This window comes from Cynocephalus volans, chromosome 3, assembly GCF_027409185.1.
Source record: "Cynocephalus volans isolate mCynVol1 chromosome 3, mCynVol1.pri, whole genome shotgun sequence".
Classification (NCBI taxonomy): Eukaryota; Metazoa; Chordata; class Mammalia; order Dermoptera; family Cynocephalidae; genus Cynocephalus; species Cynocephalus volans.
In genome coordinates, this window is record NC_084462.1 from 119,833,457 (window position 1) to 119,851,474 (window position 18,018).

The 18,018-nt window shown below is 37.7% G+C and overlaps 1 protein-coding gene across 2 annotated transcripts in view; it reads left to right on the forward strand.

The window, feature by feature from the left end:
- The window catches only part of PRORP (protein only RNase P catalytic subunit), a 124,996-nt gene extending 108,526 nt beyond the window's left edge, over positions 1-16,470 (forward strand). For both annotated transcript variants that reach the window (XM_063091233.1, XM_063091234.1), the window contains 3 exons: positions 13,251-13,399; positions 14,311-14,506; positions 16,142-16,470. In XM_063091233.1, the coding sequence (XP_062947303.1) occupies positions 13,251-13,399; positions 14,311-14,506; positions 16,142-16,273 (477 nt within the window). In that variant the 3' untranslated portion in view covers positions 16,274-16,470. The remainder of the gene's footprint in view (positions 1-13,250; positions 13,400-14,310; positions 14,507-16,141) is intronic.
- The last annotated feature ends 1,548 nt before the right edge of the window (positions 16,471-18,018 follow it).

The following is an 18,018-nucleotide window of genomic DNA, read 5'->3' on the forward strand; positions in this document are numbered from 1 at the left end:
AATATTTGAAACCAGAAGCTTGAAGCCACAACTTTGGTTGGTGGGTTTCCTGCATTCTCCTCGTGGGTGGCATTTTCAGACATACACAGAAAAATGTTGAATATAGCATTATTTGAGAAATACAGAGTCAATATCTCTAGGACAGGGTTTCTGTAACCAAAACTTAGCCCAAGAGAAAAATGAGAAGAACAAAGACAAAGGAATGAAACCGGGTATTAGCTAACCTGCAGAGGGTAGCAGCATCATAGAAACAAGTAGAAAACTTCATTGTACTATTGTAAATTATGACTTCCTTGTTTTTTCTACTCTAAACCTTGTAGAATACAATGTAATAATTACAGACATTTTGTTCTTCTGACTCCAAGAACATTGCCTTTATAGAATTCATCAATTATTGTCTTTGTCCCTGAAGTGATTTCATGTTCTCTTAGTTTGTGGGAAATAATTGTCAAAATTAACAAATGTGGGCTGAGGCCGTGGCGCACTTGGTAGAGTGCTGCGCTGGCAGCGTGGCGACGCTTCCTCCGCGGGTTCGGATCCTATATAGGACTGACCGGTGCACTCACTGGCTGAGTGCCGGTCACGAAAAAAGGCCAAAAAAAAAAAAAAAAAAAAAATTAACAAATGTACGTGAAAGAATATTTACTTTTTTGCTTTCTTTTGTCTGCCTTTGACTAAACCCCATCTTATCTTGAAATCCAACCACTCAAATAAAAAAACTCCCACCCAAGACCATCAATTCCAGTTCAAGCCCCAAGTTACCATGAGGTTATCTTTAGAGAAGCAATCACATGAAAAGGAGGGATGTATTTCCTGGCTTTAGTCTCCCAAACAACTGTGTAACTGATATTGGAACTTGGTATTCCATGAAGTTGGAACAGTATGCAGGCTATTTGTGGTTATTTTAAGAATTTCTCTTCTGTTTTTTTATGGAATTTTAAATATCTCCTCTTATAAACAACTAAAAATATTCTCTTTAACATCATCATTCTATTTAAAATTAATTTACTCTCCTTTCACAGCCTCAAGTGCTGAACTACAACTATGTGTATGTGTAAAGAGGAGGCAGGTCAAAGACTAAATCACTTTACATCCTCTTTCGTGTGTACATTCACTTGGTTTTGTCTGAGGAAAATGAGACCTCCAAAAGCTTAGACCCATTAAATACATGATGCCTTGCTCCTCAAACACCCTACCCAGTCCCAATTTGCACTTATTATAACTGCTGACCATTTTCAGAAAGAACAATTTCTACTTTACTCAAGCTCCTCTTCTACTTCAGGATCTTTAGAGAAAAGAAAAGTACTCCTGAGTTCAACAGTCTGTGAACTTGCTATGGTTCCTGAAAAGCTATTTATACTCATTCATTTCATACATAGAATAATAGCATCAGAAGTTGCCAGGGAATGACACTAGGTGCATTATCCAAGGAGTACTAGACTCTAACTAGTTGGATAGCTAAGGCTAAAATAAGGTACAGCTTTTCCTCACCAGCCCTCCAATGATTCATTAAAGGGAAAGAAATTGGACAGGAGGTAGAAAGGTAGGCTGAGGAAGGAGATGTATTAACAGATGTCCTCCCTGGCCCACCTTATCAGATAGGCCCCTAGTTGTTTCCTAAAGCTATTAAAAGAAGAGACATAGCCAGAGAGAACATGCCCTGAGAGCCAGGTAGTTTTGAGATCCTTTCTCTAAATTACCACACAGGAACACCTTGAATAAGTCCCTAGTTTCTCTTTCCTTTAGCCTCCTTATTCTCTGAATAAGAAATCACTGACTTCTCTTATAAATCGCGATAAGATATAGTAGAAAACTATCAAAGATTATTTCATCTCTACATACAAAGAAACTATATGTAAATTATGTCATTTTACATTTTTGTTACAGATGACTTAGATAAATTTTCATAACACTGTTGAGGATAGTGGAGGGGGGAGGGGAGGCGCAGACACAGGCACAGGTGGAAGGGTACCGTATTTACATTTTGCAAATAAATAAATCTCAGAAAATAAATAAAATAGGAATTTGGAATTCCTAACTCAGGCCAGAACCCAAAACCACAAATCTTATGCTGATGTAAATATAAATTTGGAATGTTATCTTTTATCACTAATAGTAAATAGATAGGAAGAATGATATTAGCTGACTGAAGTTTCAGTTATCGTTCCACCCGAAAGTGCTTTTTGACCAAATGTTAACATGGAACAATCATCCTCACTGGCCATCTTCCAGTTGTCTTATTGTGCAGTCAGGATACTGAGCACTGTGAGTACTGTGCCAACTGCTGCTGCCTCTAGGCATGGCTGGCCTCTAACCACACCAGGGCTTTAACCTGTCCAGCTATCTATGTGCTTGCAGTTAGCTCCCACTCCCAGTCCCCACACCAACTATATCTCATCTGCACCATTGTCTTCAAGCTTCCTACTCCAACCCCTCCACCATCCCTCTACCAATGACTTGCCTCCTGTACAGAGAATACAGAAGATAACCGTAGGGACAACTTCACATTTCCACACACACACACACACACACACACACGCACGCACGCACGCACGCACGCACGCACGTATGCACGCACGCACGCATGCACCACAATCAAACTTTTCTGTGTTCAAATCCTTCTTATGTTTCAGTGCAAGAGGTGTTCTCTCTACCTGTTCTCTAGATTCTATCTCCTAATCAGAATATGAATATTCTCAAGTCTCTTTCATCTTTAAAAAGACAAAACAAAACAAAACCTCCTCCCTTCACAGTGAACCATCTGGGAGGATGGATTTTGAAGAGGCCACACCACTTAGCATCTGAAATGAAGAGCAAGAGCTGATTGTTTGCTAAGCAAAATAGAGCTGTTGTTGTGGGACAGTCTCTTTCTGAGCAAAGCAAACTGCAGCCTTGCATAGGGTTTAGGGGATCAACTGAAATCTAACTCCTGCTGCCTATGGGGCCTTAGAATGACTCCCCTGGGTTGCAGGCCACATTTTGGTTTTTATCTTACATGGTGTCTCTGTAGCACTGATACTTAAACTCTCCTTCCTTCTTGAAGTGCTCCTTATAGTCTCTCTCTGAGACCACTCTCTCCTGGTTTTTATTCTATCTTTCTGGTCATTTCTTAGTCTCCATTGAGGGTTTTTCTATCCTTTAAACAATATAGTATCCTTTAAACAATATAGTATTCCTCAGGTTTCATCCTCCACTTTCTTCCCTTCTAAGTCTTTATCTTATCCTATTAAAGCTCATCTACTCTCTGATGGTTCCTGCCATCACATGTTCCCTGATGACTCCCAAATCTTTCTCTGCAGCCCAGAGCCCTCTCCTAAATGGTATAGCTACACAGTTGGCTGCCTAGTGGACATCTCCCACCTGGGAAAGTCAAGAGCTCCTCCTCTCATAGGCACTGTCTTGATACCATCATCTTTCCAGGTGTCCAAATCTTCCTTGGTTTATCCCTCTCCTTATTTCCCAAATCCAGTCAATGACTAAGTCAGCTTAGTTCTGCTTTACTAACTCTCAGAGTGCTCTCTTCTCTCCATCTTTACTGCCAATTTTCTCATTATCTCTTGGCTGAATTACCACAGATGCCTCCTAATTGATCTCCTTATTCTAGTCCAGCCTTCTTGCAATCCACAATTTTGATTTCTCCAAAATGATAACCATGTTACTCTCCTGTTTTAATCCTTTGATTTCCCCCCATTGCTTTTAGGTTGGAAAAGACTTCATGGCTTATAAAGACCATTGTGATCTGACTCCTGCATTTTTTCTGGCACTCCCCATGTCATCCTCCCACACCTCGGCTTGAGCCACGTTTATCACTTGTAGTTCCTCCAATTCAGCATGCTAATGAGAGCCCCCATCTTCAACAGGCTGCCCCTTGTCCTTGGAAACTCCCATTCCTTGCCTGGATAATTTATCTGAAAACTCAGTTCAGCTGTCATTTCCTCTGTGGAGACTTCCCTGACTATCTTCCTCACCCCCAGTGTGATTTAAGTGCCCATCCCTTGTGCTTTCTTTGCATTATTACACTGTATTACAATCATTTGACTGCAAACTCCTTGAAGTTAGGGATGACTGTGTCTTCGTATCTGAGTCCCCAGTACCCCCTGCCCAGTGGAAAACAGAATGCAGAAGGAGCTAATAGAGATACCGAGCCATTGCGATGTATGGGGCTTTTGTAAATCCTGATTTAAAGAAAATTATGACTCAGAGAAATATGAATACTGGTTGAATATTTGATATTAAGGAATTAATTTTTTATCTGTGGTAATGGCATTATCCTTATTTATTTAAGAGTCCTTATATTTGAAATACATTCTGACATATTTACAAAGGAAATGATGTGATGTCTGGGATTTGCTTCAAAATAAACTGGGATGAAGAAGTGGGTGGGTATATAAATGAAATTGTATTGGCTATGAGCTAATAATTATTGAAGCTGAGTGATGAGTACATGGCAGCTCATTATTCTGTTCTGCCTTTATATATTTATATTTGTTAATTTCTATAATAAAACCTTTTTATTGTGGTAAACTGTACATAACGTAAAACTTACCATTTTACCCATTTTAAAGTATATAGTTAGTTCAGTGGCATTAAGTACTTCACACTGTTATGCAACCATTGCTACCATCAATCTCCAGAACTTTCTCATTTTCCCAAACTGAAGCTGTATAACCTTTTAATAATAACTTCTCATTCTCCCTTCCCCTCAACCCCTGACAACTACCGTTTTAGATTCCTAGAAACCTCATGTAAGTGGAATCATTCAATAGTTGTCTTTTAGTGTCTGGCTTATTTTCACTTGGCATAATGTCTTCAAAGTTCACACATGTTGTAGCATAAATCAAATTTTCATTCCTTTTTAAGGCTAAATAATAATCTATTGTATTTATATACCACATTTTACTTATTCATTCATCTGTCAGTGGACATTTGGGTTGTTTCCAAAACTGTCCTTAAGTTCTTTCCTGAAGATATGCCATAATGAGTATTGTTTGATGGCTGGCCGGTTAGCTCAGTTGGTTAGAGTGCAGTGTTATGACACCAAGGTGAAGGGTTCAGATCACCCTTCCGGCCAGCTGCCAAAAAAGAAGTTAGCTTCTGAATTGAGATATAAAATACACACTGGATTTCAAAGACTTTGTATAAAAAATGTAAATATCTCAATGAGTATCGTTTGATTACAGTTATCTTGCTGAAGAACTGGTATAGAATTTCTAATTTTTTGTAGACATCAGATCCCAAAGACTTTAGAGTTGATGATTTACAGTCCACACAACCCCAGGAAGTGCCAGAGACTGCAAAGGGGGAGGTAAAAAGTTATCAGAATAGGGAAAAGGAAGTTACATGTGCTATTTAGGATTACTAAGAAAAGCTCTTGCTCTCATTGGTCTCTCCCATCTCCCAGGCAGCTTTTCTATTTCCTGAGCATCCCTACGCACAGTTATTTCTAATACATGTAACTCTGCCAACAATATTTTTACCCTCAGTTCAGGAACTACTTTTCAGCAGTTTTATGACAAAAGCTAGTGTGTTACTTATGAATAAAAAACCCTCTTACCCTTTCCTATAAGAGATAAACCAAATTAGGATGGAAGCCAAACCATAGAATGTTTTGCACCAAATATTAATCTGATATTGTTTTTACTCTTCTGGTTGTTAGAGAATTATCCTTTAGACATCTTGAGGAACATGGTAGATAGAAAAGTAAAACTTAGTCCAGACAGTAATCAAAATAAAGAAAATATAGTGGAGAAGGGAGAAATATTTCAAGGAAAAATGGTTTTATGAAAATGAAAAGTGAAAAATAGTAGGGAATAAGAAAGCAAAAACTCTAAATCAGGAGAGAGGGAAAAAAAGATTTCTGAGATGGTGAGTCTGGCATGAGAAAGCTACATCTACCTATTCTTCAAGGCTGGATCAAGTGTACTTCTTACCACTAAGGGAGGTATGGACTATGGAGGACCGCTGATGTCTTGTGGGGCAGGAGGGGTGGGAGCAAGGCAGGTGGGATGGGAGTGGGGAAGAATGATATCTTAACCCAGGTTAACCTTGAGGTAGTGGGTATCCAGGAGGTCTCAATAGTTCTGCAATCAATGTGGAATTTTAGATATGCTCTAGAATGAGCTGAATACTATTTATTTTGCTCTACTATGTGGTCCAAATTCCAGAGCTCTTAGGCAAGCCTAGAATTTTCCCCATCACCTCTAGGTTAAGAACAGTCCCTGATGGATCTCAGATTCTTTGTTCAGGACTAACCTGAGCTCAAGAAAACTGTTACCCATCTCTCTCATCTAAACCTATTCCCTGTTTATTAGTCTGAAGGGGAGGATTACCTTTATGGGGTGGCTATTCTATATACATTGAGCATCCTGTATGCATTAGTTATTTGTCATGAACCCCTTTGTCCTGTTTCGGGGGAGGGGGGTTTATTTACTTTTTATTTTGAGGTAATTGTAGATTGATTATATGCAGTTGTAAGAAATAATACAGAGAGATTCCGTGTATGTTTTACCCAGTTTCCCCCAATAGCAACATCTTGCCAAACTACATTATAATATTACAACTAGGCTATTGACATTGGTACAGTCAAGGTATAGAACATTTCCATCACCATAAGGATCATCCCTCATGTTGCCCTTTTATAGCATTTCCCACTTCCCTCCTTCCTCCACCCTCTTCTTAGCCCCTGGCCAGAACTAATCTCTTCTTTATTTCTATAATTTTCTCATTTCAGGAATGTTATATAAATGAACTCATACGGTATATAAGCTTTTGTGTTTGGCTTTTTCACTCAGTATAATTCTTTAGAGATCAGTCCAGGTTGTTAAGATATCAGCAATTTGTTCCTTTTTTATTGCTGATTAGTATTCTATGATATAGACATAGCACAGTTTGTCTAACCACTCACCCTTTTGTTTTTATTTATTTATTTATTTTATTGAATCATAATTGACTATACATATTTTGGGGGCTCAATGTTGACATATGTTGATCAAATCAACATTACTAGTATGTATATTGTTACAAATTATACCTATTCTTTGTGCCCCTCGTCCAATCTCTCCCTATCCCTCTCTCCCTTCCCCCTCCCACAACTGATAACCCTAGATTTCTTCTCTCCCTCTGAAAGAGTAATGGTTACTCTGTTGACTTGTTGCCTAGATGATCTGTCCAATGCTGAGAAATGTGCTCAGGTCGCCCAATATTATCATAGAGCAGATGCTTCTGCTACTCTGGAATGGGCTTTGCAGAGAGAGACGTTCTCTTCTTTTCTTTGGTCTCTGCTGGTGACTCTCCTTGTGTCAATGCACTCCAGTGGCTGATGGACCATCTGCATGGTGGTTGTGATGTCTAGCCACTTTCATAGCAGCAATGGTTACTGTGGTGGCTGTGGTGGGCAACCCACAGGGAAGTAATGTTTTTGGCATGCTCCTTGGCACTGGTGGTGTGCCTGGTTATGGGTGGGGGATCCGGTCCCCAGCTCCATACCTCAGGTCCCCTGATGGTCCCTGAGGCGCTTGTAGTATGCCTGGGCTGGAATTAATTTTTTGTCCTTTGCTTACTTCTAAAATGGGGCGATTTCCTGTGGGAACCAGTACTTGAGCTGTGTGGTTGAGCTAAATTGCTGCTTTGCTGCTGTTTCCCTCAGGAAGGCGTTTTGTGCAACTCAGTGTTTAATGGTTGACCTTATAGGTACTTCCGGCTCTCCAGAGACCCGGTGCACCTGGGTTGTGTACTCTGATCTGGGCCTGAGTCTTTTCATCAAACTGCACCCCATGCAATTCTTCATTCCTGACCAGTCTCCTCTGAGTGGTCTTGCGCTGATTGGGGGGCAGATTGGCTGCCTTTGCTGTGTCCTAGTGTTCCCCCAGTGGTCCTGTTTGTCCCACCGCCCATGCTCCAAACACTTCCCATGGGACGGGCTGTGTGCTGGTCCCTTATGATGACTCACCGGCCTCTGAATGGCTCCTTTTTTTCAATTGTTCTGGCTCCTCGCTCCTGTGTGGGTCCACAGGAACCCTATTAGTGGTCTTGCTGTCCTGGGGACCATCAAGGCCCCCTTCTCCCCTGCCGCCTCCAAGCAACTCCATCTGAAGGGCACAGCTGCGGCTTCTGCTGGCTCCTGCTCCATGTGCTCAGCCTAACCATTCATCCTTTTGAAAGACGTCTGGAGAGGCTGGAAGGTTAGCTAACTGTACAGTGTGGTGTTAATAACACGAAGGTCAAGAGTTTGGATCCCCATGCTAGCCAGCTGGCAAAAAAAAAAAAAAAAAAAAAAGACATCTGGTTGTTTTCAGTTTTTGGCTGTTACATATAAGCCTGCTGTAAACATGTGCGAATGGGTTTTTGTCTGAACATAATTCTTGCTGGCAATATAGGAGTGATTCAGTTTCTCTACATCCTCACCAGCATTTGGTGATATCAGTACATTTTGTTTTAGCCATTTTGATAGGTGTATAATGTTATCTCATTGGATTATAATTGGTTTCCCTGATGGCAAATGATGCTGGACAATTTTTCATGTGCTTCTTTACCATCTGTATATCTTCTTTAGTGAAAGGTCTTTGCTCATATTCTAGTTAGATTGTTTGCTTTTTTTTAACTTTAATTTTGAGAGTTCTTTATATGTTCTAGATACTAGTTCTTTGTTGAATATGTGGTTTGTAATATATTCTCCCAGTCTGTAACTTGTCCTTTCACCCTTTAACAGGGTCTTTCAGAGAGCAAACATTTTTAATTTTGAAGTCCAGTTTAATATTTCCTTTCATGGGCCATGTTTTTGGTTTCAAGTCTAAGAACACTGCCTAACTCTAGATCACAAAGGCTTTTCTCCTAATTTATTTTCTAAAACTTTATAGTTTACGTTTTACATTAAAGTCAATGATTCATTTTGATTTAATTTTTATATAAGGTGTAGGATTTAGGTAGAGGTTCATTTTTTTACTTAGGAATGTCCAGTTGCTTCAGCATCACTTGTTGAAAAGACTATCTTTCCTCAGCATATTTGTGTGGGTCTATTTCTGGGTTCTCTATTCCATTGATGTATTTGTCCATCCCTCTACCAATATCACATAATTTAGATTACTGTAGCTGTATAATAAGGCTTAAAATAAGGTAGACTGATTTTCCCATTTTATTCTTCCTTTTTAAAATTGTTTTAGCTATTCTACTTCCTTTGACTTTCCATATACAGTTTAGAATAATCTTGTCTGTATCTATAAAAATTTTTGCTGAGATTTTAATAGGAATTATATTAAACCCAAATAGCAAATTGGGGAGAATTAAAATCTCTCCTATCTAGAGCCTTCCAGTCTATGATCATGGATGGTGTTGGTGAGTTCTTCTGTATACTTGCTGATTTTCTGTCTAGTTATTTTCTCAGTTGTTGAGAGAAGATTGTTGAAGTCTCCACTTACAATTGTGGATTTGTCTATTTCCTTTTGGTTTATGAGCTTTTTGCTTTACATATTTTTCAGCTCCATTGTTTTTAGTGCACACACATTTAGGATTGCTATGTTATCTTGGTAGATTGACCCTTTTATCATTATATGTCCCTTTGTGTCTCTAGTAATTTTCTGTGCTCCGTAGCCACTTGAGCTTTCCTTTGATTAATGTTTGCATGATATAAACTGTTTCCATCCCTTTACTTTACATCAGTCTATATCATTATATTTGAAGTAAGTTTCTTTTAGATATAATTGGGTCATGTTTTTTAATCCACTCTGCCAATTTCTATCTTTTAATTGGTGTATTTAGATGCTTTATACCTCATGTTGTTATTGAAATGTTAGAGCAATGCCTGCCATTTTATTTTATTTTATTATTATTATTTTTTTGTCCTTTTGTGACCGGTAAGGGGATCGCAACCCTTGGCTCGGTGTCGCCCGCACCGTGCTCAGCCAGTGAGCACACCGGCCATTCCTGTATAGGATCCGAACCCGCGGCGGGAGCGCCGCTGCGCTCCCAAGCGCTGCACTCTCCCCAGTGCACCACGGGGCCGGCCCTTATTTTTGTTTTCTGTCTGTTGTCTCTGTTTTATTTTTCCTGCCTTCCTGTGGGCTACTTGAACTTTTTTTAGAATTCCATTCTTATTTCTCTATAGTGAATTTTTACAAAATGTGTAGTGTTTTTGAGTGTATCTCTTTGTATAGCATTTTTAATAATTGCTTTAGGTATTATATATACAGGGTATTTCAAAAAGTTCATAGAAAACTAGATTTAAAAGATAATATGAATCTTTCCTTGAACTTTTTTTTTTTAAAGTATCAAATCTCATCCATGAACTTTTTGAAGTACCCTCATATATATACATAGAATCACAGTCTACTGGTGTCATCATTTTACCAAGTTTTCTGTCTGACTAGACTGCTTATTTTCTGGTCCTTTTGCTAGGACCAGAGAGAACAGGCCTTTGTTGGGCTTTTTTTGTCTGCACGCATTGGTGTTTCCAGGGTGACGGCTGCTTTAGCTTCAAGTCAGGCATATATGTGGCAAAAAGGAAACCCAGGGATTTTACCACCATGTCATTCCTCTCGTCCTGAGGTTCCTAATTGGTTTGCTTTTTTTCTTCTGCCTTTCAGAGTCTTCTTATGTTTACTTTATATATCATGTCCAGATTTTTTAGTTGTACTTAGTGAGAGAGATAGGAAGAACTATATCTACTCCATATCCCCTCCCTGTTTTATTTTTGATCTGACATAGAATTAAGTTAAATTTTCTTTTTCTTTACTATTCTAAGTATATCTATGACTCTGACCCAGCTCACTGGATCCAGCCTTGGAATTTACTCCAGGGGGAGTGGGCTTATAGATGGACTGTCACAGGGTTTCAGGCCAGTGCCTTTATTCCGCACACTCATCTTTCTTTCCTGTGTTTCATTTACTCTCCTTTGTTTTCATTGTTTTCAGAGTTGCTGCTAGTAGACTTCTCTCAGCCACAAGATGGTGCCCCAGAGTAGTTCAAGCTAAGATTTTTCTGTTCTTCCTTGGGCCCCCATCTTTAACTTAATATTAGTGAACAACGCCATTTATCTGAACCAGGGTATATCTGTGAAAACCCACTTGTGTTTTTCTTTAAGCCATGTCTTCCCAGTTCCATGGAAACTTAAACAGTCAGTATCAAAAAATATTTTTGTTTAAATTTTTGTATCTTTGTAATAATAACTTTGTGGGAATTCATATGGAAATTGAAAAGTAATTGTCATTCCTATTAATGAGTCCAGTTGCCATTTTGCCTCTGGGCTCATTGTAAACAATCTATCTCAGCTTAGCTTTAAAAAAGGAATGTTACTCACAACTTAAATAGCTGATTAAAAAGAAAATTTGTAAAAAGTAATGTTATAAGTACATCTGAAAGATATGCATTCTCAATGTCTTTTGAGGTATTTGAATCCATGAATCAAACTTTCTTAATTTAAATGTTTGCTTTTGATTACTAGCCCAACTTTTAAAGTAATGGCTTATAAGATAGTATAAAATGCATAGAAAAAAACTGGTAAATACACATTAACACTCTTTGGGTAGTGAGATATGAGTGATTTGTTCTTTCATCTTTCTTTAAGTCTATATTTTTCATGTTTTAATATGAGCTACTTTTACAATGAATAAAAATAGATGTTCTTTATCTTTTATGGTGGGTAAAAATAGCATGTCATTCAGCTAATCAGAAAGTGTTTATTAGCCATCCACTATATGTAGTATCAGCATATATTTTTTCCTAGACTTGGTAGTTGGGTAAAGAAAATATTAGACATTCCCTTACTAAAGTCAGGGACCATGTCTTTTAAAATGTTATGGGCTGTGATAACTCCCATATGCCTTAAAGAGAGAGAGGCCTGGGAAATAACTGTTGAATGAACACAGACACTATTATTCCTAACTTTGAAGGAAAGAACTGTATTTTACTAGTTGTAAAGCTTTGTATTTGGGGTTGTCACACTGGTCTTGATATTCTTTTCTGCTTGATATTAGCCCACGTTCAGCTGGCAGGTTATGTTCATTCTGTGTCTTAATTCTAGAACTAATAATTAGGCATAATGAAACCAACTATGTACTCCTTCCTAAAATAATAATATTAGTAATAGAATAGGATGGACAAAAATCCAATGTAAATCCAAAGCATTAAACAGTAATATTAAAAAGTTCAGCCCTTGTTAATTCATTATTAGATTTTCAGAGAGTCTACATGTGTATTAGACATAGCAAGTGCTAATACAATATTTCACAACTGACCAAAAAAATAAATGAGTTTTTATTAAAGATTTTGAAATAATGTCCTGAAAATCTACAAGGGAAGAAATTTTGAGTAAGGGGAAGCTAGACTAAAATCCATACCTTTTCCAACCAAGACTCAAGAATATTAAGGATTTCTTCAACAATTTTCAACTTTTGATTTTCATGGGCCCAGCAATTCTTACAAATTAAAGAACTTTTATTTTCTGATACACTATTTATAAATTATAAACATAAATTATAAATTTTTCATTAGTTTTTGTTTTAATTAGTAATATCCATTTATAGCTTAGTTTAATAGGTTGTACACAAAAGTAATCTATGGACTTTTCCTTATGAAAGACTGAGTGAAGGCAAGTTCACCAAAGTACTAGACTTCCTAAAAATCCAAGTCTAGACATTTGAGTTCATACGAACACAAGTGGGAAATGGAGAGAATGGGGATAAATTCACTGATTGGAAAGTAGGCTAGAGGGTGGAAATTGACAGATCTTTCAGAAGACAAAGAAATTTCAGTGAAAGGCAGCAGTCTTAGCAGTAGGATGATATGGAAAATTTGGCTGAAAAGTCACTATCTAATCCAGCCATTTACAAACTTAAAAAAAAAAAGTAGAACCCTTTATTCAGATAAAAACTTATGCAGAATGTAAATATACAGAAGTTGAGCTATTTTGGTTGAAACTGGGTTGGGAGTATATAGAAACAAGATCCAATCCATCTTGAGTCTCCCTATCTGTATTGCAGTGGGCTCTAGGGAAACAGTTTAAAATCTAGTCTATGCTTATAAACGCCCCCAGAACCAACATAGCCTGACCAGTGGGCAAATGTTAGACACTAATTTGTAACAGAGAAGCATTTTCCTCAGGCTTTCGAAGATGGAAAATGATTAAGGACTATTTTCATCTTCTTACCCCTTACCAGAAGAGAGTGCTTCAACCATTAAGGTGACCAGCTGCGAGAATCACTCTACTTATTTGAGATTCTTCCCTTGACCCTCTTGGGTGCTGGCTTTGTGTTTTTTAGCTTTTGGATGTAGTCTCTCAACTAGCCAAACAGAATCTGCGACTGCTGGTCCTGGGCCGGAAACACATGCTAAGACAGAGATCCCGGTGGAGAAAGGATGAGATGGAAAAGGTACAAAAGCAAGCCAGCTGTTTTTTTGCTGATGACATGTAAGTATTGGAGGTAATAGGTAAATTAAACTAGGTTCTAGTTATCTGCTTGTTAGTTACATACTTTCACTATTTTAAAAATGCATGTGAAGGTGGTTACCTTGAGTCTGGCGCCTTAGACCACTTGGCCATCCTGACACGCTAAAAATGCATGTGTATATCTGTACTCAACCTTATTTAAAAAAAAAAAAAGATTTGGGCTGGCTGGTTAGCTCAGTTGGTTAGAGTGTGGCATTACAACCAAGGTCAAGGGTTCAGATCCGTATACTGGCCAGCCACCAAGAATACATACATACATATATATATATTTGAGGCAACTTACAAAAATACAGTTTCTACAGCACATAATCTTAAACAGATAAATCAGGATAAAAGAGAAGTGGGGGGAAGATAAGTCAGGAGTGAGATTAGTACACAGAATACATGCCATAATATCCTAAATAGACCATTTAGCAAAACAAATGAGCAGATAGCAAGGGATTAGGTAGGGGGTAGGTCAGTAGTGGCTGGGGTGGTCAGGGGTTCAAATCTGATGAGAAGGTGCGAGTCATTTGAGAAAGGGGGATAAGTGGTAGGAAGAACATCACCGATAGGAGGAAAAACAAGTGTTCAAAAAGCCCTGAGACAGGAATAAACTTGGTGTGTTTGAGGAAAGCAAGAAGGCCTATGTGGATGGGCTGTAGCAGGAAGAACTCGTAGGTTCTGAGGTCAGAGAGGAGGCAGCAGGGACCACATTACAGAGGACCTGGTAGACAGGCAATATGCCTGGATTTTATTCTAAATATAAAGAGAAAATTGCTATTATGCTACAGCACCTCTAAGTAGGAATATAAGGAAAAAGCAGGGTGAAGAATGCCATTTTCTGCCTCCTCAGTTATGCTTGATTATGTCCTTTTTTATGCCTGATTCAGCTCAAAAGATGATCCATTCCTTTTGTATGCCACACTGCACTCGGGGAATCACTGTAAGTTTATCACAAAAGACCTGATGCGGGACCACAAAGCCTGCCTACCTGATGCCAAGACCCAACGCCTGTTCTTTAAGTGGCAGCAGGGACATCAGCTGGCAATTATGAATAGGTTTCTAGGATCAAAGGTAACCTTTCAGGTATGGTATCTGTTCTATACATAATGTTAACAGAGTCAAGTATATATAATGAAAACGTGGCATAGTTAAAAGAATTCGAAACTAGTTAAAGATCCTAAATGTTTTATATTTCTTGGGTTTAGTTTGGTATTTGGATTAGCCAGTTCCTAGAAACAGAAAGTCTGCCAGAACAAAAGTTTTCTTAGGCCACCCCCAAATTAATCGACATATTGAAAATACATGGGATGTCACCAGTCGTGACTTCAATTATGTCATCAGTTACGACCTCCCATATGTATTTTTCATTTTCCTGTTTATTTGCAGTAACTCAAAATTCCTTATATTTTATGGTTTGTTCTACTTCTGCTAAGTAAACCATTTTCCTGTTTAATCCACTTCTAGGGTATAGTCTCAGCTGAATTCTCTTTTGATTCTAGTTTAGATACCTATAATGCAAGGATGCCTCTTATGTGAAAGTAAAGAGAGAAAGCCCAAACCCCAATAACTACATAAAAACAAACTGACCCATTGTAAAATACGATCCAGTGGTCAAAAATTATAAGGGGGTGAGGGTGAGAGTGGGAAGATGTTGGTCAAAGGATACAAAGTTTCATTTAGGAGGAATAAGTTTAAGAGATCTGTGGTAAAACATGGTGATTTGAAAATTGCTAAGAGAATAGATTTTGATAAGTGTATGAGCTAACACAATTAGCTCAAGTTAGCCATTCCACAATGTATACATAGTTCAAAATGTTTTACACGATAAATATGTACAATTTTTATTTTTCAATTAAAAATAAATATGTAAAACAACAAATTTATAGGAAACATGGTATCAAATGATACCACAGGGATTTAGTCAGCAAAATCAAGACTGTATCCTGGGAAATGATAGAGGACGACTGACCTGGTTTCCTCAACAACAACAAAAAACAGCAAGAAAAATAGAGATGGAAAGGGAAGATCTAGATTTAAAGAAAATTAAGAGATATTTCAACCTGTCACAATGTAATGACCTTATTTCAATTCCTATTCAAACAAATAAACTATAAAACATATGTATATACATATATAATAATTGGGAAATATAAACAGAAATTTGATGATGTTAAAAAACCAAAAAAATGAAGTATTAATTCTTGTGTAATAATGGTATTGATCTTACATTTACAAGATAAATCCTATATTTTAGAGATACATACTGAAATTTTGCAGAAGTGATATGTCTGAGATTTGCTTCAAAGTAATCTTCGTTGAAGGGATGGGGTCAGGAAGTGGGAGAAGTATGAATGACATAAGATTAGTAATGAGTTGATAATGGTTGAAGCTAGGTTATGGGTGCATGGGAGTTCTTTCATATATTTGAAAATTTTCTTTCTCAGATACAAAACTGATAAAGGCAGCAAAAGGAATTCTGTATCCTATAAATGTGATGCTCCTATAGAGAGTCCTTAACCTTAGAAATGAAACCTTCCCCCAAAAGTAACTCCTAATACTACAGTTTATCTTCACGGAGTTAGCTGTTCTTTGAAAATCCAATGTTAACTCAGGGAATACTCCTCCAAAGCAAACAGAAGTTGTCAGAAAACAAAGGGAAATGGCCAAGTAACCCTTTAGTGTTATTCTCAATGTTTGGTTCTCTTTTTAATTCAACAGCATATTTTCAGCTATGACACAGTGGTACAAACAACTGGAGACTCGTGGCACATACCATATGACGAAGACCTGGTAGAAAGATATTCCTACGAAGTGCCAACCAAATGGCTTTGCCTCCACCGAAAGACATGAAGACTCCTACTAAAAGACTTCATGCTAAATTTGTGTTTAGGTGCCCTTCTGGTTGGCATCAGAGCTCTTAAGTTGATGCTTGTTTGGAGAATTGCCTCTGTCCTGAAGATAAAAGGGTTCTGTTAACACTAGTCTAGTTGGTTTGTATGTCAACAAATTGATTTTTTAATTAAATGAGATATATATAATATAATATATTTTCATAACCAGTTGCATTTTTTCCTCTAACAGTTGTTTTCAGAGGCTTATCCAAAGCTGGGGAACTCAGTACACAGTGAAGCCTACATTTCTCTTGTTGGGCCAGCTTTTCCACTTAGCTTAGGTGACAGGTAGTGCTTCTGGTATCCATTTTGCTACTTCTGACTTCACCTTCTAGGCCCACCAATAGCAGAACCAATCTGTCTGGCCCTGGACTGTTCATTTTGTTTCTAAACACTTTCTCCCATCTCTGATGTAGTTTCATTCTCTACATGTTGTCTCCTTCCCACATAAAATCATTTATGGTTGTCTGTGATAAAGTAGACAAGATATCAAAAGCTTACTAGCAACTTTTAGTTACTTATTACCCAGTGATTTGGGTTGGAGAAGAGGGGGCAATCACTTCTCTGTAGACTCTGTTGTTTCTTCTACACTCTATAATCCTTTTTCCAAATTGGGTCAACATTTTGTGATCACTGTTAATTCCAACACTCAGGAATGAGGGCTTTCTAAGGTATACAGATTTTTTTTTCATTTAATCAAGTTTGACTTAGTTTAATAAAGTGATTAAATTTTAATAGTTACCTCTCTGTTTTACTCATTCACTAGCCAGCTTACACCTCACTGGCCCTTGATTTCAGCTGAAAATATTCATGTCTGCACTCCTTTATGACAGTTCTTTCCTTAACCAAACATACTGTATGATTTAATATTCAAGAACAGATAAAATAAATCTGTGGTGATAAAAATCAGAATAATAGTTGCCTGAGGAAAGAGACACAAGAGAACTTTCTGGGGGTGATGGAAAGTTCTATATATTCATCTGGGAAATGGCAACATAGGTGTATGTATATATTAGTTGAAATTCATCACACTAAACACATAAAATTGATGATTTTATCTGTATAAAGCTGACTTGAGTGAAACAAAAGCTACCTGTCAAACAAGGTCCAAGACACAAGTACTGATACTGTCTTTAAAGTCAGTCATGAACAATGAAGGCTTTGAAAGGGCATTGACTGTCACTTAAAAATATTTCTAAAATACTTTATGCTTCCCTCTGGCATTCTCCTAAATTTATACTATCTTTTCCTCCTGCTGTTCTCAGACCCAGTAAAGAGAAAATTTCATCTGACAAGCCTTACTCTTCATATTAAATTAATTTTTCTTTTCAAGTTTGCACTTAAATATAATTACTGCTTCCTTGGTCCTCTGGCAAGTTTCTTACTCTTTTTACCTGTCTTAAGGTCCTATAAAAGGTATCATATGTGTTCACATTAGATCACTTTTTCCCTGATAGCTTCATTCTAAAGCAGAAACGGAAAGGGTGTATTATGTAGGCATGTTAATTCAGGTTTATCATGGTTTATCTTCATTTGCCAAAAGTCAAAATTATTAGGGCCATTGGGAGCAAAGATAAATGGACTGCAGATCTGATATTTTTATCAATTCAGAATTCACAGAGTGAAAAATGTCTAAGGGAGCCCTTGTGGGAATGACCTGGGAGTATGGGAACATGGACCACTGTGATGAAATGGTGGTATTTA